Source organism: Lithobates pipiens, unplaced genomic scaffold (assembly GCF_037356315.1).
Source record: "Lithobates pipiens isolate NorthernLeopardFrog02 unplaced genomic scaffold, aLitPip1_a1.2 Scaffold_16, whole genome shotgun sequence".
Taxonomy (NCBI): Eukaryota; Metazoa; Chordata; class Amphibia; order Anura; family Ranidae; genus Lithobates; species Lithobates pipiens.
This window is the reverse complement of record NW_027507748.1, coordinates 107,523,128-107,535,465: the sequence shown is the minus strand read 5'-3', so window position 1 is coordinate 107,535,465 and position 12,338 is coordinate 107,523,128. Positions and strand designations below refer to the sequence as shown.

Genomic DNA, 12,338 nt, shown 5'->3' with positions numbered 1-12,338 from the left:
GGGGAGAAGGGAAAAGTCATAGCATAAAGTCATGCTGTGGTGTTAAAAGGGTTCTCATCTAGGCAGGTTGTGGGGCTCCAGGGTACTCAGAAGTTTTCTCAGAAGTTGGTAAAATCCAATTTGGGACTTGGAGTCCTGATGCTTCATAAAAGACTTGGGGTAAAGTCTGCAATGCTGGGTCCAGGTTTTGCAAACCAGCAGACTGATTGTGCACGTGTGTGCAAAGCTTTTATTAAAGATGTCCACAGAAGCCACAGAGGAGGTCTCTGCTTAAGAGTCAGGAGAGCACCACCTACAGTAGCAGACAGGTGGGAGTCCTTGCAGTATGGAGCTGCTACCCTGTTTCCCCTAAAATAAGACCTAGTGTGATTGTCGGTGATAGCTGCAATAAAAGCCCTACCCCCCAAATAAGCCCTAGTTAAAGTCCTTGTAGGTCTTCTTTTCAGGGTAGGGCTTATTTTTGAGGAAACAGAGTAGGGCTTATTTGGATGGTAGGGCTTATATTGCAGCCAACACCGACAATCACGCTAGGTCTTATTTTAGGGGAAACAGGGTAGGTGAATGCACATAGCTTGTGTGAGAAGACTGTCTGCAGGACACAGAGGCCTGTTTCACATAGGCTTCAGCTTGTATAAGAGCAGTGTGCAGGGCCAGACTGGGAATAAACACCAGCCCTGGAAATAATTTCATACCAGCCCCATAGCATTATTATACCAGCCCAACAACATAGCGTCATTATTTTCTTCTTCATAAAAAGGAAAAACAAACATTTTAAAGCACATTTGAAGAGCGTATTATATATAGATACGACAGCTATGAAGGCACATAGGGCTTTATATATATATGTAATAGAAAATTTCAGTTAAAAGTATTAAAAGTGGAAGAATCATCAAGGGGGACAACTAGGACTCTGGGAATGTGGGGGGAGGGGCTCTGGTGACCAGGGCCGCTGATAGGCCAGTACAACCAGCCCTGTTGTACCGGGCCCAGCCAGCAGGGGGGGCCCGAGCAGCTTTTAACTTCTAGCTAAAAAAAAAGAAGCTAAATAACTATATTAACCCACACCCACTTGATTACCAAGGTATATAAGGAATATATATTCATTTCCTGGGCCCCATCAGGTTACCAGAGGGGCCCAGGAGGTGAAAGCAGAAGAGGGACTTTTTTTCCATTTTTGGGTGCAGGGATACAATATCGTGCTGCATGTTGCTCTCAGTATACCTGCACAAACTAAAGTTCTTCCTGCTCACTGTATGCCTCTCCGGCGGATGGGTATTACTGTTATAAGGCTTCCTTCATTCAGTAAGTGCTGCAGCTTGAGGGACTTATCACTGAGGCGGCTGAGACAGACAGAGCAGCAGGAGTAATCTGGACACTTGACAGTGGTGCACAGGCAAGCAGTCCCCTGCACAGACACACACACTGATAGGTCACACTATTGTAGAATGTGCAGGTGCTGTATGGCTCTGTCAGTATAACATGGCTGTTGGGTGCTACTTGCCTGATATATGGCTGTACTGTGTGTTACAGACTATAACTCAGCACAGCCATAACAAAGTCAGCACCACACAGTCATGTTACACTGACAGAGCCATAGAGAACCTGCTGTGCTCTGATCATCATAATGATAATGACCATGAGCACATAGTGAGATTCTACTTTTACACATGTGATGGGGGGGAAGGGACAGTAAAAACACACAGCCAAACTGCATTTTTACCACCCCTAAACCACTCCCCTTTGATAACCTTTCACCCAAGCTTTGCAATTAGGTCCTTTTTCATACAGACCTGATTGAAAGCTCCATGTAGGTTTACAGGTATGAACTGACTTGTGTGCATTTAGATCCACCTTCCTCCGTGTCCATTCAGGTGGGAAAAAAAATTTTTTGGAAAAGAATATCATTTTCTATTTTTCCAGGCCTAAATGTGACAGATCAGAGGTAGCCTGATGTAAATGGACACAAGTCGGTGGTGTATGAAGACACAAACTGAATGGGCACAGATGTCAAAACACTGACATCTCTCCCATTCAGATGTAGTTATGATTGGTGGGGCGCTGTAAATGTTACATGTTCCAGCTCCTGCCTCCAGACACCCCCCCCCCCCTCCTGACAGCATGGAGGCAGGGGCGGAACGAGGGCCGGGGTTGTGGGCGGAGCCAGGGTGGGTTGTGGGCGGGGTCAAGGGGGCCCCATCAGGTAGGCTGTATGGGGCCCCATGATTTCTAACAGCGGCCCTGCTGGTGACCAGAGACCACCTTCTGAAGAAAGGTGGTTTTATCCTATAGTCTCCTCTCTACAGTCCACACATGTCTGACTTCTCCCATGACCCCCATTCTTGACTCCTCTCCAGACTCCCTCAGAGACTGCAGACATGATATAAGACAAGAGAGTGTCAGAGGTTGCGGACATGGTACAAGAGATGGTTAGAGGCTGCAAGCACAGTACAGGAGATAGTCAGAGGCTTTGGGCATGGTACAGGAGATAATAAGAGACTGAGAACATGATACTAAAGATGGTAGGAGAATGCAGACATGATACAGGAGATGATCAGAGACTGAGGACATGGTACAAGAGATCAATGCAGCCTCACTGTGCCCATCAATATAGCCTCACTGTGCCCATCAATGAAGCCTCACTGTGCCCATCCATGCAGCTGCACTGTGCCTGTCAATTCAGCCTCACTGTGCCCATCCATGCAGCCTCACCGTGCCCATCCATGCAGCCTCACTGTGCTCATCATTGCCACTTTACTATGCCAATAATTGCCGTCTCACAGTGCCAATCAATGTAGCCTCACCGTGCCCAGCATTGCCTCCGCACCGTGCCAAACACTGCTGCCTCACCATGCCAATCAATGTAGCCTCACCATGCCCATCATTGCCTCTGCACCCTGCCAATCACTGCCGCATCACGTGCCCATCATTGCAGCCTTACTATGCCTATCATTGCTGCTTCACCATGCCCATCATTGCAGCCTTACTGTGCCCATCATTGCCGCCTCACCATGCCCATCATTGCAGCCTTACTGTGCCCATCATTGCCGCCTCACCGTGCCAATCATTGCTGCCTGACCATGGCCATCATTACTGCCTCATCATGCCCATCATTGCAGCCTTGCTGTGCCCATCATTGCCGCCTCACCGCGCCAATCAATGTAGATTCACCGTGCCAATCATTACAGCCTAACTGTGCCCATCATTGCCCCCTTACCATGCCAATTATTGCCGTCTCACTGTGCCAATCATTTCCGCCTCACTGTGTCATTCAATGTAGCCTTACAGTATCCATCATTACTGTCTTACCGTGCCAATCATTGCCACTACCAATTAGTGCCAGTGGATTACGTACAGGCACAGAACGCATCTCATGCTGTGTCACAGAGCTCAATGTGAAAGATTTAGTCACTCTGTGACAAAAGTCCCACCCTCCTCCTAGACCAGCTTGTGTGATAGACAGAACACTGCATCTATCACACGAGCTGGTCTAGGAGGAGGGCGGGACCTTTGTCACAGCACAATTAAACCTTTCACACTGAGGTCCGTGACACAGCGGTACTCTGCTTTGAGCTATGCTGCATCCACGGCATAGCTCAAAGTGGCCCCAGGGCAGGCAGCCTCCCGGGAAATGTCCCGGTATCCCAGTAGGCCAGTCCGGCCCTGGCAGTGTGAAACAGCAAGCTTTGACAAAAGCATTTGCAGAGCTTTCAGCAAGCTTTGTTGAAGCTTTAGTTTGTAAATATTGAACACAAATCCTAATGGGAGTGTTGATTGCTGCTTTAAATAAGTTGTTAGCTGACTTCAACACTTCTTGAAGCTTGTTGAATGTCTACAGAAGGTGCTAGCAGCTTCCTTAAAGCATCAATCAGCACTCCCATTAGGATCTGTGTTCAACATTTACAAACTAGAGCTGAATGGTACTTTTAAATATTTAACAAAGCTGTCTGAAAGCTCTGCAAATGCTTTGTCAAAGCTTGCTGTTTCACACTGCTCTTATACAAACTGAATCCCATGTGAAACAGGCAGGGCCTGAAGTGTGAGGCCAGAGCAGCACAGCGGTACGTGTAAGCCAGGAGGCTGATGGATATATTTGTTTTGTGGCTGAAAAATCCCTGCAAGGGAAAAGCATATTATGTCTTCAACTTTTAGTGATCCAGGTATAACTTGCAGTGCCATTCCAAACTGAGACAAAGATCTTCTTGCCAGTTGCAGTGAAGGGAGCAGGCTCTTATGCACCATTCAGGGGTGGGGAGGCCTCAACAGAGAAAGGAAGGAACACCGCTCGCCGACCCTGTGCATGAATATGGGAATGAGTGTAGCCTCAGCCATGCCCTCTGACATGTTTCGCCCCACACACTGAGGCTTGGTCAGTGGGGAAAAACATGCCACAGGGCGTGGCTGGAGCAGCACTGGCTGAGGCCAAACTCATTCACATATTCATGCAGTAAGTCAGTGAGCAGTGTTCCTTCCTTTCTATGTTGATGTCTTTAAATTTGTTTTAATACAAATGGGCAAGAAAAGCCCTTATAAAGAAGATTTAAGTGTCTGGTTCCTCAATGACCTACATTTGAAGCTGGTTCCCACAGTTGTCAAAAAAATGAGAGGCAGATTTTTCATGTTTTTTTTTTTCTGATTATGCCATATTATCCTAAACCTGTCAATTGCCCTGGAACCTCGTATTTGGGTTCCTAGAGTTACTCTGTTCACTGCTGTTTGCCTTTGATTTGTTACGTTTTACGCCTGATACATGCTGTGATTCTGCTTTTTTTGTACAATTTAAAATTAAAAATATATTCAACCATAAAAATTATGAACAGAGTTAGGCACAGTATACATGAGACAATAGGAAGCAGAGGTAAAGAGATTTTCCCCTTATGGTTATTAGGCACATTTGTTTTTTCCCATAAGTAGACATACCTGTTAAGTCATCTTATATAATGTTCCTTACACATTGTCACAGGTAGGTTATGAACAGTAAACAAGGACTTTTTTCTAAGCGCAACCTGTAAACCGGTGGTCCTAGCAGAGACGTTGATTGGGTTGCCGGAGGTTTGCTGTCTACATACAAATTCTGCCTTAGCTTGAGGCCTAGGGTTGAGAAACACATTTCATTTACAGAGATTGTAGTCTTTGAAATTGTAATACATGTATTTTATGTGGCCAAATAGACGCAAAGTGCTCAGTTTTTCTATATAATAATAGTTCAGCTCATTTCGGGGCCCACAAACTCCTATCAGGTACAACTATGGTAAAACAAGATAAATACCCAAATATTAAGTCATTTTACTGTTTTCTGTAGGTGTCTTCAAGATAACAGACATTGTCCTCCTGGTTGGCAGTGGGATAGCAGCCAGTGTGAGTGCATACTGGAAAAGGAGTCTTCACTTAACCGAAGAAGGGAAGGTACTGAACTTTTACATGTACAAATACACATAGAGATGGAAGACAAGGGGCCTACAGTATCTCTCCCTTCATACCCTGATACAAGGGTTGTGGTGTATTCTTCTTCCATGAACAGTCTCCACCCACAACCTTTTCTGTTGGCCCCCTTCTATACTACCTGGCTTGGTCCTACGGTCCTGTTGTCCTGCTGCTCTTTTTATTTATTTATTTATTTATTTATTTTACCTTATTGTTTGCTCCTGAGATTAATTATGGACGTGGGTGTGTAGTGTGCTTGCAGCAGTGCATTTGACTGCAACTAGTTGCACTGCTTGTTCAAAGCTGCACTGACGAATTGTGTATACGGGTATAGAAAGAAGAAGAGAGCTGCAGTCTGGAAGCAATGCTGTATATGCAGAGGGGACCCAGGCCCCCATGGAGCTAGAAGACAGGACAAACTGGGTAAAATGACTACATTACTAAGAGAAAGCGTCCAGGCTTGAAAGTGCTAATGAATTTGGATGGAAAAGGGAACCTGTTTATTAGTAGAACTAGTCAGGAGGGGTGGGAGGTTCAGTCAAAAGGTTGTTGGGGTGTCTGAACAGTGCAGCCATTTACAGAGAGAAAAAGTTGTCTGACCCACTTGCTATTTATAGTAGAATACTTTGTCATGACAGCTTAATGGAAAAGGGGTCATGGAAGAAAAGCAGCTAATATGTTTATATTCAATTTGAGGATCACATCTAGTGTTAGGGGATCTCCCATAATGTATTTTTTACTGGAGATGTCTCTTGGAGTCAACTCCCAATAAGCAGTTTTAAATTGTTGATTGCAAGTGTAGCGCTACCCCTGCAGGAGCCGCTGGTTAATTTGGGTTCTCTGCTGATCTAGGCCTGAAGATAAGAATTTCAAGTTAAAGCAAGGTCTGCCCTCAGGGTAAAGTTGTCTGATTATAGTCCTTAAGGTGAATCTTCTATTGGTTAAGTTGGGACCCTTGAACATGTTGGCACGCAGAAAAATAACAATATGTCTATAGACTGGGTGGTACAGCATTTCACCTCAGAAGTTAGTTTGAGTAATGGAGGGGGCTCTTTAGATACATTTGAATTCTTAGATGGAGGAAGCCACTGTTGCAGCATTCTGACAACAGGGTGTGCACAGATACAGATGTTAGATGTTAATGTGCATACAGCTACAGCACTTTGATGAGCAGAGCAAGTAAGCTAGCTGAGTTGGGCCTAGCCTAGAACAATTTCAACCATTAGCACAATGGTGTATGGGGAGTTTATGCCTGCAGCTTCTTGCAAATGGAGACTGACAACATCAACAAGCGTTCAGCTTAACTGTGGGCCTGCGACCCGCTCATGATTCTCCTGTAGCAGTTTGTTGGACTAAGGGAGGGGGTTCCCCTTCTTGTTATTGACTGTCATTTGTGGCAGGCAAGATGTTAAGCACCTTGGAGGTTCACCTCCGTGGTTCCCCAGCGGGCCTGAGCAGCGGTGGCCTGGGTCACAGACTGGAGTTCCAGGGCTGGCACTGGAGCCTACTGCGGAGCGAACTTAGTTCAGTACAGCCACCCAGGTCAGGATGCAACAGTGTCCAGCATACAGCAGTTCACCAGCTCTCTCTGTCTCAGTGAGACACAACACAGCACTTCTTCCTCTCACTCTCTCTCTGATTGGTGCGCTCCACAACTGTCCTAATCCTTCCTTGGCTTTTCTATTTATAAGACCCCTCCAGCTCTCAGGTAATACTGGGTATTGTAGTGATTTCCAAGTGCTGGCCGTGATGCCAATCATCCTCCAGACTATATCTCCTAGAATGCTGCAATCCAAAGTCAATCACAAGCTGAAGAAAGCACATATGACACTGCCATCTTGTGGATAAACCACAAAGGAGTTCAGTAGCCAGTAAAATTACTTTTTGTTACACAAACCAAGGCTCAATTCACAAAGCTAACACAACAAAATAAGAACCTTTATTTTCAAAAACGTGACAGTTATTTTAAATTAGGTGCGGTTAGGTTTGAAAATGACAGGCATGTGGCTAAAATAAAGGTCCTCACCCTTGCGTTAAAGCTTTGTGAAATGAAACTGTCCTTAAAAAGGTGTGGTGCAGCTTGGGGTAGAGATAGGTACAGTTGTGGTTTATTTTGGTGTGATTAATGAGACCCCTCCTCTTTTTTTTGTTATACCAAGAGCTAAATGTTATTATTTATGTTGTTGTTATTATTATTATTATTATTATTATACAGCATTTATATAGTTTGTGCAGCACTTTACAATATCATAGGAGCCAGTACAATTACAATGGAGTTTAATACAGAAGGGTTAGGAGGGCCATGTTTGTGACATGTTGTATTTAATATTAAAAACTGTTGTAATAAAAATGTAGTTAAAATCCATGTAAGACAGTGATTGTGTTTTTGCTCGATGGCAAAAGTGATCAAAATGGGCCAATAATACTTGACAAATTCATGTCATGTCTCAGTTGCTGAGATGCCAGACAGTTAGCTATACATTCCATTTCGAAAAAGCTTGCTTTTTTTGAAGCAAGTTTGAAGCAAGTTTATAACTTTATTCATTATTTCATTTGTCAACATTCCCACCATTGTGTATTGTTTTGGCACAGAGCTAGCCTTGTGTGGCGCACATATGGAGTTTGAAGACAGTTGTGAATGTGTCTGCAAGCTAAAATGTCCGAGGAACCACGTCCTTAACAAAGAGAACTGCACCTGCAATGAATGTAGTGAGAACTTGGAGTCCTGCTGTGAGAAGAATAAGATATTTCACCCTGACACCTGCAGGTGAGGAAAACTTCATACGTTTTTATTATTAGCTAAATTACACTAGGTCTCATTTATCCAAGGGAAGAATTGTTACAGAATATCGATGTTACCCCACAGCAGAGATAAATTTTCATTGTTCTACAAAGATAGATTATCATTGGGCTGTTCTGGGACAATGTTGATTATCATAAGGATGAGAGGGGGGGGGGGGGGTGAGAGAGATAGTGGGGGTTAGAGAGGGGGGCTAGAGAGAGAGGAGGCATGAGATAAAAAAAGGGGGCCGAGAGAGACAGTGAGGGTGAGAGGGGCATTGGATAGAGGGGCTGAGAGAGATAGAGAGGGGCTGAGCGAGGGAGAGCTAAGAGAGAGGGGCGGCTAAGAGAGGCAGCTGAGGCAGGGAGGGCTGAGAGAGAGGGGACTGAGAGAGAGGGTGCTGAGAGAGAGGGAGGGCTGAGAGAGGGAGGGCTGAGAGAGGAGTGGCTGAGAGAGGGAGGGCTGAGAGAGGGGTGGCTGAGAGAGAGGTGGTTGAGAGAGAGGTGGTTGAGAAAGAGGTGGCTGAGAGAGGGGGGGCTGAGAGAGAGGGGGGCTGAGAGAGAGGGGGGCTGTGAGAGAGGGGGGCTGAGAGAGAGGTGGCTGAGAGGGGGGGCTGAGAGAGTGGGGGCTGAGAGTGGGGAGCTGAGAGAGGGAGGACGGCTGAAAAGAGCGAGGGAGGGCTTAGAGACATGGGGGGGTTGAGAGGAGGGCTGAGATAGAGGGGGGAGTGAGAGAGGAGATGAGAGAGACCCCTTGCCCTGTCCTTATTTGCAGTCCCTCCTCTGTCCCAGTCCCTGTCTGCAGATCTGGGTATGATGAAAGTACCTTCCATGATGCCAGTCTGTCTCCTTCTTGATCTGCTTTTATCCTTCCAGCGGCTCCCACAGCAGTCTGTGCCTCCTGCCCATTCTCTGTGCCCCCCCCCCCCCAGTCAGCCTGTACTTCGGCCTCGCGTTAGAGCGCAGGGAAAGTTGGGGTAGTCCATACGCTACGCCCGCTGCTTCTCGCCTTTTTGGGGGTGGGTTCAGGGGGGCGAGATCAAGGGGCAGACATTGAAGCTCTCTCACTGATCCCCACCATCTGGCGATGAATGGATGCCCAAGCGCCCTTACCCCAAGAACGCTGCTAATTGCTGCCGCCATAGAACCTAACACTTGGGGATAACAAGGGGCTATTTGCCCTGCGCTAAATGGCCCACACTCGGAATTGCCCCTTTTAAATTTTGCATCCAGGGGAGTAGCCCCCCCCTTGCTATGCCACTGGTCACACAGCAGGGTAGAGGATGAGGCACTGACAAGCTCCAGTTGACCCCTTCTCCCAGTGGAGTAGGTAAACCGTGGTTGCGCCCTAGGTGGCTGCCTAGTTTGCTTAGTGGTAGTGACGGCCCTGTATATATATATATATATATATATATATATATATATATATATATATATATATATATATATATATATATATATATGATAAATTCCTTTGTTTTTCCTTTTTTTTTCAAAGTGATCACATGACCTCTGTTCTTAGCTGTATAAGGGAATTAAAAAGCTTGGGCTGGAGACAGCAGGATAGTGTCTGCAGGAGGCAGGGATATAGCAGTACACTGATCTTTCCAGTGATTTTCTGCACAGAGGGACATGTTAGCACTGTCTGACCACTGGAGTACAGGGAGGCTGAGCTCCCATGTAGAATGCAAAGAACAAAACTGGCCACTGCTAGGAAGGATATGCTTCCATGACTAGCGTAGTCAGTTTAAAATAGGAAAGCAGAGGGACTAGCAGGAACACCAGGAAGTTTGCACAAAGGAAGGAAGGCAGGCAGAGAACAGGATACAGCAATGATGATTCAGATTACTCTGAAGATCGGAAAATGGGTAGTGCACAGTGCATTAGCAAATGTAACTGATTAAGGTTTATATCTACAGCGATACCTCGGTTTGCAAACTTAATTTGTGAAATGACTCTGGTCGTGAACCAAATTGGTTGTGAACCAAGGCAAATCTTCCCATAGGGTTCAATGTTAATCAGGTTAATCCGTTCTGAACTTTGTTTTGTTTATATATACAGTAAAATTATGAAATGTATGTACAAAAAAGGATTTTATACATATATTATTCATGTGTACATCTAAAAAGAAAAAAAAAATAGCTCCTCTTTAATCCTTGTTTGAAACAATCCTAAACCCCAATTTAAATGACTAAGCTAGGGGCCAGAAAACAGCACTGTGCATGCAGGAAAAGATGATTGGAGGGCATGATAAAGTTGTAGAATTCATATGAACTGTTTTTCCATGCTCAAGAGAACCCATCCTCATGGTAGTCAGGGGGCAGAAACCCCTATCTGAGTGGACAGGTTCACTACTTTCCTCAATATGAACGTGTCAGAGCAGGGAAGATGTCCGCGGCTCGTGTTTGTGAATCGAAGCGGAGTTCATGAACCGCAGCAACTTTTTGTAAACTCTTCTATTCGTGAACCGAGTTGTTCTTGAACAGAAGCTGCACATGTGTGCTGTGTGTTCTCTCCTGGCTCCTGCTAACCTTAGTAGTGGCTGATCCAGGCATTTCAACACTGCGCACTGTCTCCTTCTCTAGCTGAATTTGAACGTCCTGGAGCCGCTGCTAATGTACTAAGCTTAGCTGGAGTAAGGAGAGGATGCACAGCACACATGTCCAGTCTAAACGGCCCAGAGCAGACGCTAGGGGGCGCAATATAATGACATTTAATTTGTCTGCAAACAGCAGGATGGAGAGGTAACAGTATCTACTATTCGCTGGATATGGAATTGCATAGGGGAATTTTTATGAAATTCTTCTTGAACATACACTTAAAAATAAGGACATGGGTATATACATAGATTGCCAGGTTGTGTCTTTTACCATAATACCTTGTGTTGAAAGGCATCCCTCTCTCTAATCTCAGAGAGGTAGGGGTATTTATTGTTGTATTTCTTTTTCTAGATACACTTCACTTCCTCTGAATGTTTATGTGACTGTATTATTACTAATTATTAATTATATATTCTCTATTTCAGCTGTAAGGATGACTGTCCATTTCAACCCAAAGTGTGTCCAGGTGGTAGGAGAGTGTGTTCAAAGCATTTGAATGCATGTCAGAGGAGGACCTATTTCATATCATAACAGAGAAAAGCCATAATCAGGATTCCCGGGCTTTTAAATGTTAACAAAAAAAAATCTTTTTTATATTTTACAATTAAAGAGCACATTTATGTAAACAATTGTTGTTCTTTGCTGTGTGGTAAATGTATATTTGGTTATCTTGCTATGTCTAGTTCAATTATTTCAGAAGACACTTGAGAGTCCTATTTATATTAAAAGAATAAAAATTGTGGCCACCTCCTGGTAACTGATAAGAACAGATACTACACTTGATCTTAGCCAAAAGGCAGAGAAACGATGTCTAGTGCAGGGATGTCCACCCTGCAGCCCACGGGACTCATGTGGCCCAAGACGGTTATGAATGGCCAACACAAAATATCTGCTGAGCACCTTGAGAATTCATTGAGAATTACTATCCATCCATCAAACCAGATATTGATGCGTTTGTTTATCAAAGTGTCCAAGTGTCATATTTTGCACAACTTTTATGTTGCCCTCTTACTTTTATATTAAAAAATATTGCAAAAACAAAAAAGTTTTATTACTACAGGCTCCTACAGGCTTTTTTTGCGCTCTCATTTATTTCCACCTGGAAACTCACCTCCATGTTAGCCAATGTGTCCATGCACACTATGGCTTTATCAGGAGTTTACAGGGATATGCTCTCCAGGCAAAAAAAAAACCCCCCACCAACCTCGCGTTTTTGAGAGGAGCTTTTGAGCAGAAAAGACACTGAAGTGCCAAAAAAATGCGCAAAAAAGCACAAAAAAATGCACAAAAGTGCAAAAACACACACACAAAATAAAAAAGAAGGTAAAAATTAGCTGTGGGGAGGGTTTGTGGAAAAAATGCTTATGCTCAAAAAAGATCAATTAAGTGCAATAAAAACGTCCAAAGGAGCACATAAAAGCACAAGCTTCTTCATGCTTTTAGACAAAGAAATAAAAGGTTAAATACCCGTAAAGGCAGCTTTTTTTTTTTTTGAGCTGCAGTGTGCATCAGCCCTTATGGCTGATGTACACTGCA

At 44.5% G+C, this 12,338-nt stretch overlaps 1 protein-coding gene and 1 pseudogene across 1 annotated transcript in view; one reads left to right on the top strand and one right to left on the bottom strand.

The window, feature by feature from the left end:
- Positions 1-11,431, top strand: part of VEGFD (vascular endothelial growth factor D) — a 91,251-nt gene extending 79,820 nt beyond the window's left edge. Inside the window, 4 exon segments of the mRNA XM_077480233.1 lie at positions 5,300-5,403; positions 8,014-8,188; positions 11,228-11,323; positions 11,325-11,431. Of these exon segments, the coding sequence (XP_077336359.1) occupies positions 5,300-5,403; positions 8,014-8,188; positions 11,228-11,323; positions 11,325-11,349 (400 nt within the window). The 3' untranslated portion in view covers positions 11,350-11,431.
- A 76-nt stretch (positions 11,432-11,507) lies between these two features.
- Positions 11,508-11,611, bottom strand: LOC143986326 (U2 spliceosomal RNA; annotated as a pseudogene).
- Positions 11,612-12,338: the final 727 nt, after the last annotated feature.